Source organism: Cherax quadricarinatus, chromosome 51 (assembly GCF_038502225.1).
Source record: "Cherax quadricarinatus isolate ZL_2023a chromosome 51, ASM3850222v1, whole genome shotgun sequence".
NCBI classification, from domain to species: Eukaryota; Metazoa; Arthropoda; class Malacostraca; order Decapoda; family Parastacidae; genus Cherax; species Cherax quadricarinatus.
In genome coordinates, this window is record NC_091342.1 from 5350403 (window position 1) to 5373423 (window position 23021).

At 43.9% G+C, this 23021-nt stretch overlaps 1 protein-coding gene across 1 annotated transcript; it reads left to right on the top strand.

Moving 5' to 3' along the window:
* Positions 1-2266: 2266 nt before the first annotated feature.
* On the top strand, positions 2267-20998 carry LOC128694720 (uncharacterized). The gene is made up of 3 exons (XM_053784977.2): positions 2267-3136; positions 19955-20115; positions 20294-20998. The coding sequence occupies exons 1-3, from the start codon at positions 2470-2472 to the stop codon at positions 20348-20350; spliced, it is 885 nt and encodes a 294-aa protein (XP_053640952.2). The 5' UTR covers positions 2267-2469; the 3' UTR covers positions 20351-20998.
* Positions 20999-23021: the final 2023 nt, after the last annotated feature.

A 23021-nucleotide genomic window follows, 5' to 3' on the forward strand; every position in this document is an offset into this window, starting at 1 on the left:
TTGATGTTGGTGTTAAGAACACAGTAGTCGTAACAAAGATCCTTCACGACTACTGTGTTCTTCACACCAACATCAACACTGAGGGACTGATTACCTCATCTTTTGTAGTTCTTCTGTCTTCAAATTATGTCCTAGAATCTGTATTGATAAAGTCACTGGATGGCGAAACGTCTGCATTAAAGATACCCAGATGTTGCGTTTGTGTCCAGTTTTCATCTTGCAGGTACTGCATACCATTCATATGCAACAAGCTCTGCAGAGAATTTCGGGAACTTAGTTAATTTTGTCCCCCAGGATGCGACCCACGCCAGTCGACTAACACCCAGGTACCTACTTACTGCTAGGTGAACAGGGACAGCAGGTCTCTAGGGTTTAATGATTTGAGTAGTAGTGTAAAATTGGTGGTGGTAAGGGAGGGAGCTAAGGGAGCGGTAGGGAGGGAGAGAGGGAGGGAGAGAGGGAGGGAGGGAGGGAGGGAGGGAGGGAGGGAGGGAGGGATGGAGTGAGGGAGGGAGGGGGGGAGGGAGGGGGGAGGGAGGGAGGGAGGGAGGGAGGGAGGGAGGGAGGGAGAGGTAATATGGTCAGGGTGAGTAGCAGCATCATTGGCATTGGACAGTCAGAAACATGGTACCATGGGCAAAGTTGCGTCATCCGTTGTAAGAAGCACATGCTTGCCACCCTGTACCCACGACCTCACCCCACGTCTCCCACGCCTCTCCCTCCCTTTCTCTCTCTCTCCCACCAACTCTTCCTCCCTTCCTCACTCCCTCCATCCCTCCCTCACTGGGTCACCGACGTCTTCCGTACCTTATCATCCTTCTCGGTAATACACTTAACATGTATACACACATCTTTATATGTAAGTGATGCATCTCTCTCCTCTCTCTCTCTCCTCTCTCTCTCTCTCTCTCTCTCTCTCTCTCTCTCTCTCTCTCTCTCTCTCCCCACTAGTTTTACCAAAAAAAAATATTTATTGCTTAGATCATGCATCATATGCAACACATCACCATACAAAATTATTACGGAATTAGTTATTACGAAACACTGTAAACCTGCCAGCATTAGTGGGGTCCGCCCACCTGTATCGCTGCCTTCAACTACTGCACCTCACCACTTTCCCTCTACTGATTCCAGCATAAAAGTCTCCGTATTCGAGCCTCTGTATCAGACTCATCCAGGCTGAGTGAGGGACTGAACACCTTGAAATTACTTCTGAACTAAGAAAGTCTCACCCACGCTGATGTAGCCACTGTTGCCGCACTTTTATGCGGAGGTAACGTCTCTCTGTTAGTGGGCTGTTAGTACTGCTAGTGGGCTGTTAGTACTGTTAGTGGGCAGTTAGTACTGTTAGTGGGCTGTTAGTACTGTTAGTGGGCTGTTAGTACTGTTAGCGGGCTGTTAGTACTGTTAGTACTGTTAGTGGGCTGTTAGTACTGTTAGCGGGCTGTTAGTACTGTTAGTGGGCTGTTAGTACTGTAAGTGGGCTGTTAGTACTGTTAGTGGGCTGTTAGTACTGTAAGTGGGCTGTTAGTACTGTAAGTGGGCTGTTAGTACTGCTAGTGGGCTGTTAGTACTGTTAGTGGGCAGTTAGTACTGTTAGTGGGCTGTTAGTACTGTTAGTGGGCTGTTAGTACTGTTAGCGGGCTGTTAGTACTGTTAGTGGGCTGTTAGTACTGTTAGTGGGCTGTTAGTACTGTTAGTGGGCTGTTAGTACTGTTAGCGGGCTGTTAGTACTGTTAGTGGGCTGTTAGTACTGTTAGTGGGCTGTTAGTACTGTAAGTGGGCTGTTAGTACTGTTAGCGGGCTGTTAGTACTGTTAGTGGGCTGTTAGTACTGTTAGTGGGCTGTTAGTACTGTTAGTGGGCTGTTAGTACTGTAAGTGGGCTGTTAGTACTGTAAGTGGGCTGGGACTTTGGAAGGTACTCAGGTAGAGAACCAGGTTCCTCAGCTGCCACATAGTGAACATGATTTCGTCATGTGTATTTTCTTGATCAAGGGTTTACCGTGTTCTTCTTTCTTGGTCATAGGTTCTCCATGTCCTTTCTTGGTCATGGGTTTTCCATGTCCTTTCTTGGTCATGGGTTTTCCATGTCCTTTCTTGATCACGGGTTCTCCATGTCCTTTATTTCCCTGGGCATGGGTACTCCATGCACCATCACCGTGGGTATCCTGTTTTTGAGATGATGGTAAACGTTGCAACTGGGAGAGACGAGTGTGTAGACAGTGTCATCATGGTGTAAGCGCCCGGAGGAGGTATATAAGGCAGGCGAGCTCAGTCTTCTGCAGCAGTCAGTCCGCGACTCTCGCGCCGTCACCGCTTTCTTCACGCCCTCGCGCACGTTCACGGTCGCTCTAGTGTTATCAGTCGTAGGGAAGCCCCCAGCCAGCCTACACTTGCCCACCTGTGGTAGCCCACACCTGCTGCCTGCCTGTGGTAGTCCACACCTGCTGCCTGCTGAGTGTAGTGTGATGCCTGAAGTGCCGTTGGTGGTGCTGCTGCTGCTGGCAGTGCTCGTGCCCGCCGCCTCCTGCAGACACGTCGCCTCCGCAGACGCGGGCCGTCGCACCTTCCGCCTGCCGCGACATGCGCTAGAGACATCCCTGGACGACACTTACGACACCAGCCGCGTGCGACACGCCCTCCGCGCCCTGCTCGACCTCAACGACGTCGAGTTACAGACCCTGATGGCGGGAGCACCAGCTGGCACCCCGGCGCCCCGTCTGGCACCCTCCACCTCCCTCTTCCTCACCAGCAGTCGCCGACACCTCCAGAGACTCCACACCATCCTTTCCACCTCGCAGGAGGCCACTCCACCGCCTCGTGACCTCCCGTGGAGGCCAAGAATCACTAGACATCCCAAAAAGAAGTCCAGAGAAGCTGAAGAAGTTTCTACTGAAGGGGAAGCTGACGAGATCCTGGGGGCGCTGAGGGAGGTGTCAGCCTATCTAGAGGGCATGGAGCAGCAGGAAGAGGAGCAGCAGGAGGTGCAGCAGCAGCAGGAGGTGCAGCAGGAGGGACGGGTGCAAAGACGAAGGAGGTCACACCGAGGTCATGGTCACAAGCATAAGACACTGCAAGCACACGGCTCCACGCAGTACGAAGCTCATCATTACTTGTATTATCTCAGAGCTGGGGGTGAGTACCGACCCCCACACCTGTGTTCTGTTGACCCCTACACGTGTTCTATTGACTCCCACACCTGTGTTATATTGACCCCAACACCTGTGTTATATTGAGACCAACACCAGTGTTCTATTGACCCCCTCACCTGTGTTCTATTAACCCTCACACCTGTGTTCTATTGACCTCCACACCTGTGTTCTATTTACCCCCTCACCTGTGTTCTGTTGATCCTCACACCTGTGTTCTAGTGACCCCCCTAACGTGTGTTCTATTGACCCCCTCACCTGTGTTCTATTGACCCCCATCACCTGTGTTCTATTGATCCTCACACCTGTGATCTAGTGACCCTCTTAACGTGTGTTCTATTTACCCCCACACCTGTGTTCTATTGACCCCCACACTTGTGTTCTATTGATCCTCACACCTGTGTTCTAGTGACCCCCACACCTGTGCTCTATTGATCCTCACACCTGTGTTCTAGTGACCCCCCTCACCTGTATTCCATTGACCCCCTCTCACCTGTGTTCTGTTGACCCCCCTCACTTGTGTTCTGTTGACCCCCTCACCTGTGTTCTGTTGACCCCTCACCTGTGTTCTGTTGACCCCCTCACCTGTGTTCTGTTGATCCCCTCACCTGTGTTCTGTTGACCCCCTCACCCGTGTTCTGTTGAACCCCCTCACTTGTGTTCTGTTGACCTCCTCACATGTGTTCTGTTAAACCCCCTCACTTGTGTTCTGTTGACCCCCTCACCTGTGTTCTGTTGACCCCCCTCACCTGTGTTCTATTGACCTCCTCACCTGTGTTCTGTTGACCCCCCTCACCTGTGTTCTGTTGACCCCCCTCACCTGTGTTCTGTTGACCCCCTCACCTGTGTTCTGTTGACCCCCCTCACCTGTGTTCTGTTGACCCCCCTCACCTGTGTTCTGTTGACCCCCTCACCTGTGTTCTGTTGACCCCCTCACCTGTGTTCTGTTGACCCCCCTCACCTGTGTTCTGTTGACCCCCCTCACCTGTGTTCTGTTGACCCCCCTCACCTGTGTTCTGTTGACCCCCCTCACCTGTGTTCTGTTGACCCCCTCACCTGTGTTCAGTTGACCCCCTCACCTGTGTTCTGTTGACCCCCCTCACCTGTGTTCTGTTGACCCCCCCTCACCTGTGTTCTGTTGACCCCCCTCACTTGTGTTCTGTTGACCCCCCTCACCTGTGTTCTGTTGACCCCCTCACCTGTGTTCTGTTGACCCCCTCACCTGTGTTCTGTTGACCCCCCTCACCTGTGTTCTGTTGACCCCCCTCACCTGTGTTCTGTTGACCCCCTCACCTGTGTTCTGTTGACCCCCTCACCTGTGTTCTGTTGACCCCCTCACCTGTGTTCTGTTGACACCCTCACCTGTGTTCTGTTGACCCCCTCATCTCCCTTCTTTCCCACCACCTCCTCCTTCACTCACCCCATATGAACATCTGTCATTATGACACCTGTCATCGTGACACCTTTCATTATGACACCTGTCACGACATGTGTCATTATGACACCTGTCACGATACGTGTCATTATGACACCTGTCATCGTGACACTGGTCATTAAGACATCTGTCATTATGATACCTGTTATAAATGACAGATATCATTTATGGCAGGTGTTTTTCTGAAAAACTGGCCATGATTGAGTTTATTATTATTATTATTATTATTATTATTATTATTATTATTGTTATTATTATTATTATTATTATTATTATTATTATTGTTATTATTATTATTATTATTATTATTATTATTATTATTATTATTATTATTATTATTGTTATTATTATTATTATTATTATTATTATTATTATTATTATTATTATTATTATTATTATTATTGTTATTATTGTTATTATTATTATTATTATTATTATTATTATTATTATTATTATTGTTGTTGTTGTTGTTGTTGTTGTTGTTGTTGTTGTTGTTGTTGTTGTTGTTGTTGTTGTTGTTGTTGTTGTTGTTGTTGTTGTTGTACGACATAGGAACGAGAGAGAAACAGGCTGAATCCAAGGGGCTATAAGTTCCAGTTCCTTGGATCAACACCCAGTTAAAAGGGTCTGAGACAGCATACGGAGGCTCTTTATTTAGGCCTTTATCACGTTATGGTTCACTCTATGTAGAGCTTTATCACGTTATGGTTCACTCTATGTAGAGCTTTATCAAGTTATGGTTCACTCTATGTAGAGCTTTATCAAGTTATGGTTCACTCTATGTAGAGCTTTATCAAGTTATGGTTCACTCTATGTAGAGCTTTATCAAGTTATGGTTCACTCTATGTAGAGCTTTATCAAGTTATGGTTCACTCTATGTAGAGCTATGTAGAGCTTTATCAAGTTATGGTTCACTCTATGTAGAGCTTTATCAAGTTATGGTTCACTCTATGTAGAGCTTTATCAAGTTATGGTTCACTCTATGTAGAGCTTTATCAAGTTATGGTTCACTCTATGTAGAGCTTTATCAAGTTATGGTTCACTCTATGTAGAGCTTTATCAAGTTATGGTTCACTCTATGTACAGCTTTATCAAGTTATGGTTCACTCTATGTAGAGCTTTATCAAGTTATGGTTCACTCTATGTAGAGCTTTATCAAGTTATGGTTCACTCTATGTAGAGCTTTATCAAGTTATGGTTCACTCTATGTACAGCTTTATCAAGTTATGGTTCACTCTATGTAGAGCTTTATCAAGTTATGGTTCACTCTATGTAGAGCTTTATCAAGTTATGGTTCACTCTATGTAGAGCTTTATCAAGTTATGGTTCACTCTATGTAGAGCTTTATCAAGTTATGGTTCACTCTATGTAGAGCTTTATCAAGTTATGGTTCACTCTATGTAGAGCTTTATCAAGTTATGGTTCACTCTATGTAGAGCTTTATCAAGTTATGGTTCACTCTATGTAGAGCTTTATCAAGTTATGGTTCACTCTATGTAGAGCTTTATCAAGTTATGGTTCACTCTATGTACAGCTTTATCAAGTTATGGTTCACTCTATGTACAGCTTTATCAAGTTATGGTTCACTCTATGTAGAGCTTTATCAAGTTATGGTTCACTCTATGTAGAGCTTTATCAAGTTATGGTTCACTCTATGTAGAGCTTTATCAAGTTATGGTTCACTCTATGTACAGCTTTATCAAGTTATGGTTCACTCTATGTAGAGCTTTATCAAGTTATGGTTCACTCTATGTAGAGCTTTATCAAGTTATGGTTCACTCTATGTAGAGCTTTATCAAGTTATGGTTCACTCTATGTACAGCTTTATCAAGTTATGGTTCACTCTATGTAGAGCTTTATCAAGTTATGGTTCACTCTATGTAGAGCTTTATCAAGTTATGGTTCACTCTATGTAGAGCTTTATCAAGTTATGGTTCACTCTATGTAGAGCTTTATCAAGTTATGGTTCACTCTATGTAGAGCTTTATCAAGTTATGTTACACTCTGTATAGAGCTTCATCAAGTTATGTTACACTCTGTATAGAGCTTCATCAAGTTATGTTACACTCTGTATAGAGCTTTATCAAGTTATGTTACACTCTGTATAGAGCTTTATCAAGTTATGTTACACTCTGTATAGAGCTTTATCAAGTTATGTTACACTCTGTATAGAGCTTCATCAAGTTATGTTACACTCTGTATAGAGCTTTATCAAGTTATGTTACACTCTGTATAGAGCTTTATCAAGTTATGTTACACTCTGTATAGAGCTTCATCAAGTTATGTTACACTCTGTATAGAGCTTTATCAAGTTATGTTACACTCTGTATAGAGCTTCATCAAGTTATGTTACACTCTGTATAGAGCTTCATCAAGTTATGTTACACTCTGTATAGAGCTTCATCAAGTTATGTTACACTCTGTATAGAGCTTTATCAAGTTATGTTACACTCTGTATAGAGCTTCATCAAGTTATGTTACACTCTGTATAGAGCTTTAAGTTGTTTTGCTCTACGTAGAGCTTTGTAATGTATCATCTACTTCTGAAGGTGTACACAGCATAACATCGTGTTCACCACCCCGTGTATGTGTGTACTAGTTCAATACCCCGTGTATGTGTGTACTAGTTCACCACCCCGTGTATGTGTGTACTAGTTCAATACCCCGTGTATGTGTGTACTAGTTCACCACCCCGTGTATGTGTGTACTAGTTCACCACCCCGTGTATGTGTGTACTAGTTCACCACCCCGTGTATGTGTGTACTAGTTCACCACCCCGTGTATGTGTGTACTAGTTCACCACCCCGTGTATGTGTGTACTAGTTCACCACCCCGTGTATGTGTGTACTAGTTCACCACCCCGTGTATGTGTGTACTAGTTCACCACCCCGTGTATGTGTGTACTAGTTCACCACCCCGTGTATGTGTGTACTAGTTCACCACCCCGTGTATGTGTGTACTAGTTCACCACCCCGTGTATGTGTGTACTAGTTCACCACCCCGTGTATGTGTGTACTAGTTCACCACCCCGTGTATGTGTGTACTAGTGACGGTAGTTACACCTTGTGGATCATTGCAACGATAGCAACAGTGAACGTAGCGCAGTGTCTTACACACACTGTCAGTGTCTTGCTGTGTCTTGCTGTGTCTTGCTGTGTCTTGCTGTGTCTTGCTGTGTCTTGCTGTGTCTTGTTGTGTCTTGCTGTGTCTTGCTGTGTCTTGCTGCGTCTTGCTGTGTCTTGCTGTGTCTTGCTGTGTCTTGCTGTGTTTTGCTGTGTCTTGCTGCGTCTTGCTGTGTCTTGTTGTGTCTTGCTGTGTCTTGCTGCGTCTTGCTGTGTCTTGCTGTGTCTTGCTGCGTCTTGCTGTGTCTTGTATAACAGCGAATGATGAGTATATATGTACCCAGGGGTGTATATCTCAGTTTATATACACTGAGAGGTGTATACCTCGGTGTATGTACACTGAGAATTTACAGTAATCTCTGTTTTAGGTATCAAAATTATTCTTGACTGGGAGTGAACAGGTGACACGCAGCCTTAATGACCGTCGTACAGTAGAAGGGCTTGAAACCCAGAGGCGGTGCTAGGATGCAGAAAACAGTTAACGCTAGGAGAGGTTGCAAATTAGCTAGGATAGATTATAGCTATGCTAGGAGCGATCTTGATAGACATGAGAGAGAGAGAGAGAGAGAGAGAGAGAGAGAGAGAGAGGGCGCTGGAAGGCTGTCGAAAAATCTATTTTTAAGTCAGGCATCCCTCCAGTTCTCGTTGTTTAGCTGAAATAAATAAAGGAACATCATCAGTAAGCGGCAGCAGCCGCCCCATTTACAGTGTGGCCATGATGGCTCAACAGGTCCCAGGTGCGTCAGTACAGCGGCAACAGTGTGTGAAGACACCACACTCCTGCAACCACCTCACTCTGATTGTTCCCTAAGATATTCTTCTAGGATCAGGCAAACAACTCTCACACGGGCGTCCACTAGCCTCAGGCACGCCACTCTTTCTCCCTGTGTGTACACTGACAGATTCACACCTCTCCGTGTGTGCACTGACAGATTCACACCTCTCCGTGTGTGTACTGACAGATTCACACCTCTGCGTGTGTGCACTGACAGATTCACACCTCTCCGTGTGTGTACTGACAGATTCACACCTCTCCGTGTGTGCACTGACAGATTCACACCTCTCCGTGTGTGTACTGACAGATTCACACCTCTCCGTGTGTACACTGACAGATTCATACCTCTCCGTGTGTGTACTGACAGATTCACACCTCTCCGTGTGTGTACTGACAGATTCACACCTCTCCGTGTGTGTACTGACAGATTCACACCTCTCCGTGTGTGCACTGACAGATTCACACCTCTCCGTGTGTGCACTGACAGATTCACACCTCTCCGTCTGTGTACTGACAGATTCACACCTCTCCGTGTGTGTACTGACAGATTCACACCTCTCCGTGTGTGTACTGACAGATTCACACCTCTCCGTGTGTGCACTGACAGATTCACACCTCTCCGTGTGTGTACTGACAGATTCACACCTCTCCGTGTGTGTACTGACAGATTCACACCTCTCCGTGTGTGCACTGACAGATTCACACCTCTCCGTGTGTGTACTGACAGATTCACACCTCTCCGTGTGTGTACTGACAGATTCACACCTCTCCGTGTGTGTACTGACAGATTCACACCTCTCCGTGTGTGCACTGAGAGATACACACCTCTCCGTGTGTACACAGAGATACACACCTCTCCGTGTGTATACAGAGAGATACACTCCTCTCCGTGTATACACAGAGACATACACACCTCTTCGTGTGTACGCAGAGAGATACACACCTCTCCGTGTGTACACAGAGACAAACACTCATCTCTGTTTGTACACAGAGAGATATACACCTCTCCGTGTGTACACAGAGAGATACACACCTCTCCGTGTGTACACAGAGAGATACACACCTTTCCGTGTGTACACAGAGAGATACACACCTCCCCGTGTGTACACAGAGATACACACCTCTCCGTGTGTACACAGAGAGGTACACACCTCTCCGTGTGTACACAGAGAGATACCCACCTCTCCGTGTGTGCACTTGACAAATTCACACCTCTCCGTGTGTACACTGAGAGATACACACCTCTCTGTGTGTACATAGAGAGATATACACCTTTCCGAGTGTACACGGAGAGATACACCCCTCTCCGTGTGTACACAGAGAGATACACACCTCTCCGTGTGTACACAGAGAGATACACACCTCTCAGTGTGTACACAGAGAGATACACATCTCTCCGTGTGTACACAGAGAGATACACACCTCTCCGTGTGTACACAGAGAGATACACACCTCTCCGTGTGTACACAGAGAGATACACACCTCTCAGTGTGTACACAGAGAGATACACATCTCTCCGTGTGTACACAGAGAGGTACACACCTCTCCGTGTGTACACAGAGAGATACACACCTCTCAGTGTGTACACAGAGAGATACACATCTCTCCGTGTGTACACAGAGAGATACACACCTCTCCGTGTGTACACAGAGAGATACACACATCTCCGTGTGTACACAGAGAGATACACACCTCTCCGTGTGTATACAGAGAGATACACACCTCTCCGTGTGTACACAGAGAGATACATACCTCTCCGTGTGTACACAGAGAGATACACACCTCTCCGTGTGTACACAGAGAGATACACACCTCTCCGTGTGTACACAGAGAGATACACACCTCTCCGTATGTATACAGAAAGATACACATCTCTCTGTGTGTACACAGAGATGCACACCTCTCCGTGTGTACACAGAGAGATACACACCTCTCCGTGTGTACACAGAGAGATACACACCTCTCTGTGTGTACACAGAGAGATACACACCTCTCTGTGTGTACACAGAGAGATACACACCTCTCTGTGTGTACACAGAGAGATACACACCTCTCCGTGTGTACACAGAGAGATACACACCTCTCCGTGTTTACACAGAGAGATGCACACCTCTCTGTGTGTACACAGAGAGATACATACCTCTCTGTGTGTACACAGAGAGATACACACCTTTCTGTGTGTACACAGAGAGATACACACCTCTCTGTGTGTACACAGAGAGATACACACCTCTCTGTGTGTACACAGAGAGATACACACCTCTCCGTGTGTACACAGAGAGATACACACCTCTCCGTGTGTACACAGAGAGATGCACACCTCTCTGTGTGTACACAGAGAGATACACACCTCTCTGTGTGTACACAGAGAGATACACACCTCTCCGTGTGTACACAGAGAGATGCACACCTCTCCGTGTGTACACAGAGAGATGTGATGAATGGTTTGAAAAACCGACAAGTTGAAGATTGAGACACTTATGCAGCATATGGGAATCTTTATTCAGGAAACGTTTCGCCACACAGTGGCTTCATCAGTCCAATACAAAGAGGAAGGCGTAAGGAGAGGAGGAGTGTGAGGTAATCTGTCCCTCAGCCTGGAGTCGATGAAGCCACTGTGTGGCGAAACGTTTCCTGAATAAAGATTCCCATATGCTGCATAAGTGTCTCAATCTTCACACAGAGAGATACACACGTCTCCGTATGTATACAGAGAGATACACATCTCTCCGTGTGTACACAGAGAGATACACAACCTTCACATGGTACTACTGATAGATCTGAATAAATCTACGGGCAATGCTATATATATATATATATATATATATATATATATATATATATATATATATATATATATATATATATATATATATATATATATATATATATATATATATAAAGTTCGGAGGTGTGGGTGGGACGTAGTGAGTGTGACACTCAGATGACGTGTGTCACCTTACTGTCCCCAGTCTTGTTAGTGTGTGTGTGTGTGTGTGTGTGTGTGTGTGTGTGTGTGTGTGTGTGTGTGTGTGTGTGTGTGTGTGTGTGTGTGTGTGTGTGTGTGTGTGTGTGTGTGTGTGTGTGTACTCACCTATTTGTGGTTGCAGGGGTCGAGTCACAGCTCCTGGCCCCGCCTCTTCGCTGATTGCTACTAGGTCCTCTCTCTCCCTGCCCCATGAGCTTTGTCATACCTTTCCTTAAAACTATGTATGGTTCCAGTCTCCACTACGTCACTTTCTAGGCTATTCCACGGCCTGACTACTCTATGGCTGAAGAAATACTTCCTAACATCCCTTTGATTCATCTGAGTCTTCAACTTCCAATTGTGACCTCTTGTGTCTGTGCTCCATCTCTGCAACATCCCGTCTTTGTCCACCTTGTCTATTCCGCGCAGTATTTTATATGTCGTTATCATGTCTCCCTTGACCCTCCTGTCCTCCAGTGTCGTCAGGCCGATTTCCCTCAACCTTTCTTCGTAGAACAATTCCCGTAGCTCTGGGACTAGTCTTGTTGCAAACCTTTGCACTTTCTCTAATTTCTTGACGTGCTTGACTAGGTGTGGATTCCAAACTGGTGCTGCATACTCCAGTATGGGCCTGACGTAAATGGTATGCAGAGTCTTAAACGAATCCTTACTGAGGTATCGGAACGCTATCCGTAGGTTTGCCAGGCGCCCGTATGCTGCAGCAGTTATCTGATTGATGTGCGCCTCAGGAGATATGCTCGGTGTTATACTCACCCCCAGATCTTTTTCCTTGAGTGAGGTTTGCAGTCTTTGGCCATCTAAACTATATTGTGTCTGCGGTCTTCTTTGCCCTTCCCCAATCTTCATGACTTTGCATTTGGCAGGGTTAAATTCAAGGAGCCAGTTGCTGGACCAGGCTTGTAGCCTGTCCAGGTCTCTTTGTAGTCCTGCCTGATCCTCATCCGATTTGATTCTTATCATTAACTTCGCATCATCTGCAAACAAGGACACTTCTGAGTCTATCCCTTCCGTTATGTCGTTCACATATACCAAGAACAGCACAGGTCCTAGGACTGACCCCTGTGGAACCCCGCTTGTCACAGGCGCCCACTCTGACACCTCGTCGCGTACCATGACTCGTTGTTGCCTCCCTGTAAGGTATTCTCTTATCCATTGCAGTGCCTTTCCTGTTATGTGTGCCTGATCCTCTAGCTTTTACAGTAACCTCTTGTGAGGAACTGTGTCGAAGGCGTTCTTGCAGTCCAAAAATATGCAGTCGATCCACCCCTCTCTCTCTTGTCTTACTTCTGTCACCTTGTCATAAAACTCTAGTAGGTTTGTGTGTGTGTGTGTGTGTGTGTGTGTGTGTGTGTGTGTGTGTGTGTGTGTGTCAGTGGACAAGGTGGGTGAGACTTGCTCACACGTTACTCCTGAGGAGAAGGGAGAGAGGAGTTGGAGTGTTGTGAGGTTATGGTTCATCCACCAAGTCTTTTATTGTTATTCTTTCTCGTTTTCCTCTCCCCTCCCCCTCTCCCTCTCTCTCCACCTCCCTCGCCCCCCTCCCCCACCCTGGTCTCCCCACGGGAGGGGGGTGACACCTGCTCAACACACACCTGTGCCAGCCTCACTCTGTGCATTCAGTGGAGAAACATTAAGATTGCGGGAGGAAGGGATTAAAGGAGGGAGGGATTAATGGAGGGAGGGATTAATGAAGGGAGAGAGGGATTATTATTATTATTATTATCGTTATTATTATTATTATTATTATTATTATTATTATTATTATTATTATACAAGGGGATGACAGATCACGTAGGGTTAATCAGGGGTAGATCCAAAGAAGGGGAGAAGCTGAAAGATAGCCCCCATTCCCTGGATCAAGAGCTCTTCATCAGCATCAAGGTTCCCCCCCTATGTAAACACAGAGAAAAGCTCAACATTCAACATCTCAAACAGTTCCTTTCAACATTCGTACATATATTTTTATTCTGGATGTTAATTTCTTACCGAGGTTGTACAGTTTCTGGGACCTTGAGACGCGGCCTACGTCTTACATATTTCAATGTGAGATCTGACTCGATCTTTATCTCCCTCTCTCTCTTTTTATGTTCTGGAGATAGAGAGAGAGATAGATAGATGCAGAACTGGCTTTTATTGTCAGGTTCTTTATGTGTCGACTTGTTTTGTCAACTTGTGAAGGACGATAGATCAAGTGTGTGAGTGTTCTTTTGTCTATTTCTCCTTCAAAACGTCTTCCTTGGCCTATTTTTATGTTTGTGCTCTTATCTCTCATTCTCTCTCTCTCTCTCTCTCTCTCTCTCTCTCTCTCTCTCTCTCTCTCTCTCTCTCTCTCTCTCTCTCTCTCTCTCTCTCTCTCTCTTTCTGTGCGTGTTACTAGTGGGTCACTGTATTGACACACTTAGTGTCCTTATATCACTGTATTGACACACTTACTGTCCTTATATCACTGTTTTGACACACTTACTGTCCTTATATCACTGTATTGACACACTTACTGTCCTTATATCACTGTATTGACACACTTACTGTCCTTATATCACTGTATTGACACACTTACTGTCCTTATATCACTGTATTGACACACTTACTGTCCTTATATCACTGTATTGACACACTTACTGTCCTTATATCACTGTATTGACACACTTACTGTGTTTGTCTCACTGTTGGTGAGCGTCAGTGTATAATATTTTGATAACATATTTTTTTTTTTCAACAAGTCGGCCGTCTCCCACCGAGGCAGGGTGACCCAAAAAAGAAAGAAAATCCCCAAAAAGAAAATACTTTCATCATCATTCAACACTTTCACCACACTCACACATAATCACTGTTTTTGCAGAGGTGCTCAGAATACAACAGTTTAGAAGCATATACGTATAAAGATACACAACATATCCCTCCAAACTGCCAATATCCCAAACCCCTCCTTTAAAGTGCAGGCATTGTACTTCCCATTTCCAGGACTCAATATATATATATATATATATTTATATAATTTATATATATATATATATATTATATAATTTATATATATGTCGTGCCGAATAGGCAGAATTTGCGATCTTGGCTTAAATAGCAACGTTCATCTTGCCATATAGGACAAGTGAAAATTTGTGTATGCAATAATTTCGCCAAAATCATTCTGAACCTAACGAAAAAAATATATTTCACTGTGTTTTTTAGTATTAAATTATTGTAAACAAATCTAAAATATATATAGTTGGGTTAGGCTAAAATAAATTGCGTTTGTTATAATAAGGTTAGGTAAGTTTTCTAAGTTCCTTTTGGTGCAAAATTATAAATTTTTACATCAACATTAATGAAAAAAATATATCTTTAAACGTATAAGAGAAAATTTCAGAAAGGACTTAATTTTAAATGAGTTCTTGCTAATTGGCCAGTTTTACATATTCGGCACGACATATATATATATATATATATATATATATATATATATATATATATATATATATATATATATATATATATATATATATATATATATATATATATATATATAGGTAGTAGGTTGGTAGACAGCAACCACCCAGGGAAGTACTACCGTCCTGCCAGATGACTGTGAAACAAAAACCTGTAACTGTTTTGCATGATGGTAGGATTGCTGGTTTCTTTTTCTGTCTCATAAACACGCTAAGATAACAGGGATATCTTGCTACTCCTACTTACACTTTGGTCACACTTCATAGATACGCACATGCATATATATATATATACATACATCTAGGTTTTTCTCCTTTTTCTAAATAGCTCTTGTTCTTTTTATTTCTTCTATTGTTCATGGGGAAGTGGAAAAGAATCTTTCCTCCGTAAGCCATGCGTGTCGTATGAGGCGACTAAAATGCCGGGAGCAATGGGCTAGTAACCCCTTCTCCTGTATACAATTACTAAAAAAGAGAAGAAGAAAAACTTTATAAAACTGGGTTGCTTAAATGTGCGTGGATGTAGTGCGGATGACAAGAAACAGATGATTGCTGATGTTATGAATGAAAAGAAGTTGGATGTCCTGGCCCTAAGCGAAACAAAGCTGAAGGGGGTAGGAGAGTTTCAGTGGGGGGAAATAAATGGGATTAAATCTGGAGTATCTGAGAGAGTTAGAGCAAAGGAAGGGGTAGCAGTAATGTTAAATGATCAGTTATGGAAGGAGAAAAGAGAATATGAATGTGTAAATTCAAGAATTATGTGGATTAAAGTAAAGGTTGGATGCGAGAAGTGGGTCATAATAAGCGTGTATGCACCTGGAGAAGAGAGGAATGCAGAGGAGAGAGAGAGATTTTGGGAGATGTTAAGTGAATGTATAGGAGCCTTTGAACCAAGTGAGAGAGTAATTGTGGTAGGGGACTTGAATGCTAAAGTAGGAGAAACTTTTAGAGAGGGTGTGGTAGGTAAGTTTGGGGTGCCAGGTGTAAATGATAATGGGAGCCCTTTGATTGAACTTTGTATAGAAAGGGGTTTAGTTATAGGTAATACATATTTTAAGAAAAAGAGGATAAATAAGTATACACGATATGATGTAGGGCGAAATGACAGTAGTTTGTTGGATTATGTATTGGTAGATAAAAGACTGTTGAGTAGACTTCAGGATGTACATGTTTATAGAGGGGCCACAGATATATCAGATCACTTTCTAGTTGTAGCTACACTGAGAGTAAAAGGTAGATGGGATACAAGGAGAATAGAAGCATCAGGGAAGAGAGAGGTAAAGGTTTATAAACTAAAAGAGGAGGCAGTTAGGGTAAGATATAAACAGCTATTGGAGGATAGATGGGCTAATGAGAGCATAGGCAATGGGGTCGAAGAGGTATGGGGTAGGTTTAAAAATGTAGTGTTAGAGTGTTCAGCAGAAGTTTGTGGTTACAGGAAAGTGGGTGCAGGAGGGAAGAGGAGCGATTGGTGGAATGATGATGTAAAGAGAGTAGTAAGGGAGAAAAAGTTAGCATATGAGAAGTTTTTACAAAGTAGAAGTGATGCAAGGAGGGAAGAGTATATGGAGAAAAAGAGAGAAGTTAAGAGAGTGGTGAAGCAATGTAAAAAGAGAGCAAATGAGAGAGTGGGTGAGATGTTATCAACAAATTTTGTTGAAAATAAGAAAAAGTTTTGGAGTGAGATTAACAAGTTAAGAAAGCCTAGAGAACAAATGGATTTGTCAGTTAAAAATAGGAGAGGAGAGTTATTAAATGGAGAGTTAGAGGTATTGGGAAGATGGAAGGAATATTTTGAGGAATTGTTAAATGTTGATGAAGATAGGGAAGCTGTGATTTCGTGTATAGGGCAAGGAGGAATAACATCTTGTAGGAGTGAGGAAGAGTCAGTTGTGAGTGTGGGGGAAGTTCGTGAGGCAGTAGGTAAAATGAAAGGGGGTAAGGCAGCCGGGATTGATGGGATAAAGATAGAAATGTTAAAAGCAGGTGGGGATATAGTTTTGGAGTGGTTGGTGCAATTATTTAATAAATGTATGGAAGAGGGTAAGGTACCTAGGGATTGGCAGAGAGCATGCATAGTTCCTTTGTATAAAGGCAAAGGGGATAAAAGAGAGTGCAAAAATTATAGGGGGATAAGTCTGTTGAGTGTACCTGGTAAAGTGTATGGTAGAGTTATAATTGAAAGAATTAAGAGTAAGACGGAGAATAGGATAGCAGATGAACAAGGAGGCTTTAGGAAAGGTAGGGGGTGTGTGGACCAGGTGTTTACAGTGAAACATATAAGTGAACAGTATTTAGATAAGGCTAAAGAGGTCTTTGTGGCATTTATGGATTTGGAAAAGGCGTATGACAGGGTGGATAGGGGGGCAATATGGCAGATGTTGCAAGTGTATGGTGTAGGAGGTAGGTTACTGAAAGCAGTGAAGAGTTTTTACGAGGATAGTGAGGCTCAAGTTAGAGTATGTAGGAAAGAGGGGAATTTTTTCCCAGTAAAAGTAGGCCTTAGACAAGGATGTGTGATGTCACCGTGGTTGTTTAATATATTTATAGATGGGGTTGTAAGAGAAGTAAATGCGAGGGTCTTGGCAAGAGGCGTGGAGTTAAAAGATAAAGAATCACACACAAAGTGGGAGTTGTCACAGCTGCTCTTTGCTGATGACACTGTGCTCTTGGGAGATTCTGAAGAGAAGTTGCAGAGATTGGTGGATGAATTTGGTAGGGTGTGCAAAAGAAGAAAATTAAAGGTGAATACAGGAAAGAGTAAGGTTATGAGGATAACAAAAAGATTAGGTGATGAAAGATTGAATATCAGATTGGAGGGAGAGAGTATGGAGGAGGTGAACGTATTCAGATATTTGGGAGTGGACGTGTCAGCGGATGGGTCTATGAAAGATGAGGTGAATCATAGAATTGATGAGGGAAAAAGAGTGAGTGGTGCACTTAGGAGTCTGTGGAGACAAAGAACTTTGTCCTTGGAGGCAAAGAGGGGAATGTATGAGAGTATAGTTTTACCAACGCTCTTATATGGGTGTGAAGCGTGGGTGATGAATGTTGCAGCGAGGAGAAGGCTGGAGGCAGTGGAGATGTCATGTCTGAGGGCAATGTGTGGTGTGAATATAATGCAGAGAATTCGTAGTTTGGAAGTTAGGAGGAGGTGCGGGATTACCAAAACTGTTGTCCAGAGGGCTGAGGAAGGGTTGTTGAGGTGGTTCGGACATGTAGAGAGAATGGAGCGAAACAGAATGACTTCAAGAGTGTATCAGTCTGTAGTGGAAGGAAGGCGGGGTAGGGGTCGGCCTAGGAAGGGTTGGAGGGAGGGGGGTAAAGGAGGTTTTGTGTGCGAGGGGCTTGGACTTCCAGCAGGCATGCGTGAGCGTGTTTGATAGGAGTGAATGGAGACAAATGGTTTATAATACTTGACGTGCTGTTGGAGTGTGAGCAAAGTAACATTTATGAAGGGATTCAGGGAAACCGGCAGGCCGGACTTGAGTCCTGGAGATGGGAAGTACAGTGCCTGCACTCTGAAGGAGGGGTGTTAATGTTGCAGTTTAAAAACTGTAGTGTAAAGCACCCTTCTGGCAAGACAGTGATGGAGTGAATGATGGTGAAAGTTTTTCTTTTTCGGGCCACCCTGCCTTGGTGGGAATCGGCCGGTGTGATAATAATAAATAATATATGTATATATATATATGTATATGTATATATATATATATGTATATATATATATATGTATATATATATATATATATAATGTATATATATATATATATATGTCGTGCCGAATATGTAAAACTTGTAAATTAGCAAGAAGTCATTTAAAATTAAGTCCTTTCTAACATTTTCTCTTATACGTGTAAAGATATATTTTTTTCATTAATGTTAATGTAAAAATTTTTAATTTTGCTCCAGAAGAATATTAGAAAACTTACCTAACCTTATTATAACAAGAACAATTTATTTTAGCCTAACCCAATTAAATATATTTTAGATTTGTTTACAATAATTTAATACTAAACAAACACAGTGAAATATATTTTTTTCGTTAGGTTCAGAATGATTTTGGCGAAATTATTGCATACACAAATTTTCACTTGTCCTATATGGCAAGATGAGCGTTGCTATTTAAGCCAAGATCGCAAGTTCTGCCTATTCGGCACGACATATATACATATATAGAGTCCTAAGATTTTATTGAATATATTTCTTGATATTCAAAATCCTCGATACTTAAATATTTTTTAGTTTCATCGAATCTTTTTCGTTTAGTAATATTTCCATGACTCACTCCAATATTCACTCCTTCATTTACAAGGTCTCTCTCTCCCTTGTTTTGGTTCGTTACCTTCAAGACATTCTTATAGGTTTTTTCCCCTCTCTCTCCCGTTCTCTGTCTTTCTTTTGTCGGGTTATCGTTCCCTTTTATCTTCGACTGATCTACTTCCCTTCTGAGAATTTCTGCTATTGAGTTATCACAAGAATGTTCCATACGTTCTGTTATATCTTTTCTAGTTCCCATACGGCCTTCACCTCCACTGTTTTTGTCTTGTCAAGATTTTAGTTTTTCATTGTTTCTTGTTATCGTATCGATTTTATTGACCAGCCTTGAATGATATCAAGGAATCTCCACTGCTTGATTCTTGTGTCTTTCTGTGTTTACACTTGCAACAAATTTCAAAGTTGACCTCACTGTTTTTCTGTTTACATTGCTGTGTATGTGTGTGTGTGTGTGTGTGTGTGTGTGTGTGTGTGTGTGTGTGTGTGTGTGTGTGTGTGTGTGTGTGTGTGTGTGTGTGTGTGTGTGTGTGTGTGTGTACTCACCTAGTTGACCTAGTTGTACTCACCTCGTTGAGGCTGCAGGGGTCGAGTCCAAGCTCCTGGTCCCGCCTCTTCACTGGTCGCTACTAGTGTGTGTGTGTGGTGGACATGGGAGTCACGCATCACACACAGATATGAGTCTCGGTAAGCGAAAAGAGACACAAATTACCTCTTATTCCATGTAACTGAAGACATTGACGAATAAGAGAATGTCTTGTGTTCCCTCAGATTGTCCCTTGGCTCCAGACGGTAGGAAGAAGATGTTTTGTCCCACGCCCAGCCAAGACGCTCGCTGGACGTGCATAGAAGACATCGACCTGTGTGATGGGGTGTCCCAATGTCCCAATGGTGAGGATGAGGCTCCCACACACTGTCTCTTTCACGCCGCTGTAAGTATCTCCATCTCGGTGTATATACACAGTCAACACCTATGCATAGTCACAATATATATACACTTGGCATTGTTTATACCCATAATAACCTAACAGTCTTGGGATATTGCTTAGCTCAATACTAGAGGCACTATAAAAGGTAAACTGACTGACATCTCTACCCTTGATGTTCCAGATAAGGGCTGATATAGATGAACTCACAAAGTTCGTTATGCTCTCTAAGTTAACCTGAGCTCCCGTACACCTGCTTCATCTCCCTCTCAACACTGGTAAAACAAGTTGGGAGTTGGCGATGTTAAAGTGTGGCGATAGCAGCGTATATGTACGTCGGTAGCTCCTCCTTCGCCTCTGGGCTCCCGATGCAGTGTGCGTCGGTGGCTTCTCCATCTTTGGGCTCCTGACGTAGCGTATATGTACGTCCATCACTCCTGTTCCAGCCCTGGGTGCCAGACGCAGCGTATGTATATGTCCGTCGCTTCGTCTCCATTTCTGGGTGCCAGACTCTGCATCCTCGCTACAAGGAACGTTCACAAGCGCAACCTGCAGTGTCTTAGCTATACCTTGGCTACAGAGCACCTCTGTGAGAAGACAAGTAAGGCAGACAGGTTTCCTCAACCATGACTTCTGCTGCTACTTCTACCTGCTGCATTACATGAAGAGCTAAAAGCAATGTGGTTCATTCTCCCACTTATACATACATTCACTACTCCTCCCTCCTACATCTTTCATTATATATGTGAGATATCACTCAAACTTTTTTTTTCTGCTTTCAGTGGATGCCCATACTTTACTTCTGTTTTCTTTCTCTCTCTCTCTCTCTCTCTGTCTCTCTCTCTCTCTCTCTCTCTCTCTCTCTCTCTCTCTCTCTCTCTCTCTCTCTCTCTTTCTTTCCCGCTCTCTTCCACCTCGCTAAGGCTGTTTTTATTCTTGTTAAATTTTCATTGTTCTTATTTTTTTCATTTCAAGTCATCTCTTCGAATACTGAAACTCGCCTGCAGAACTAGTGGCACTGTGCCCTGTCACTGTGCCTGAGAATATCTCCACGTAGTCCATAGACACTATCACTATCCATCACCATCCTTGGTCTCTCTGAGTAGGTGCTGTCCTCCTGACACTGCCTGATTACCACTTCCTTCACCTTGCTCACTCCACAAGCGTCCCACTGTGACGCAACTCATCCAGAAAAGGACCTCGCCGCTGGGCAAGACCCCGTATTATAATTATAAGTCCACCCGCAGCGCAGGAGTCTCACAGTGTCTGGGGAATGGAAGGCAATCAAGTTCGATCTGAATAAGGAGTAAGGTCCATTACTTCGGTTCAAGAACTCTTGGCATGACATGGTGGTACCTCGCTGGAGAGGGCCAAGCCTTAAAGTTCATTTACACCTTAGAGCTTCTGTGAGGACGGCACTCCACTCATCCAGTGTTACGTGAAGATACACAAGAGACAATGGGTTTCGTGTGACAGATCTAAAGTAGTTTGTAAGTTTTCTGGCTTGTCTTGACGTGAACAAGACGTCTCCTCCTGTCAGGCTTGTCTTGACGTGAGCAAGACGTCTCCTCCTGTCAGGCTTGTCTTGACGTGAGCAAGACGTCTCCTCCTGTCAAACTTTTCCTGACGTGAGCAAGACGTCTCCTCTTGTCAAGCTCGTGTAACAGACATCTCTCCTCACTAAGCTTGTCTCGACGTGAACAGACAGACGTCTCTTCTGGCCAAGCTTCTCATGAGGAAGTGAAGAGAGCTGAAGCGTCATACCAAAGCAATATTATTTTTGTAAATAGCAAAACGCTTCCAAGAACGCTTTTTATATCATTGATTTCCTTTTGTATACACTATTGATAGGACATTGTATATATCATTTTATATTAATATTTTTTACATTAATTTATTAAGTATTTATTTGCTGTGTAACCTACTATCAGCCTCTCTTTTTTACAGATTTATTTATTAATTGAAAAATAACTGCGTGTAAAGCTTGTTTCCTCTGACGTAAAGTCTTTGGTACTGTCTTTCTGTGTTTACATGAAATTAATAAACAAGTTGGACTGCACTGAGCGAGTCTTGGTTTGTTTTAGTTTCCCCTTCACCACTACACTACGACCACCACTACTGCACTACCACCACCTCCACTACACTACGACCACCACTACTGCACTACCACCACCTCTACTACACTACGACCACCACTACTGCACTACCACCACCTCTACTACACTACGACCACCACTACTGCACTACCACCACCTCTACTACACTACGACCACCACTACTGCACTACCACCACCTCCACTACACTACGACCACCACTACTGCACTACCACCACCTCCACTACACTACGACCACCACTACTGCACTACCACCACCTCCACTACACTACGACCACCACTACTGCACTACCACCACCTCCACTACACTACGACCACCACTACTGCACTACCACCACCTCTACTACACTACGACCACCACTACTGCACTACCACCACCTCCACTACACTACGACCACCACTACTGCACTACCACCACCTCCACTACACTACGACCACCACTACTGCACTACCACCACCTCTACTACACTACGACCACCACTACTGCACTACCACCACCTCCACTACACTACGACCACCACTACTGCACTACCACCACCTCCACTACACTACGACCACCAACTGCACTACCACCATCTCCACTACAGTACGACCACCACTACTGCACTTCCACCACCTCCACTACACTACGACCATCACCACCTCCACTACACTACGACCACCACTACTGCACTACGACCACCTCCACTACACTAAGACCACTACTGCACTACCACCACCTCCACTACACTACGACCACCACTACTGCACTACCACCACCTCCACTACACTACGACCACCACTACTGCACTACCACC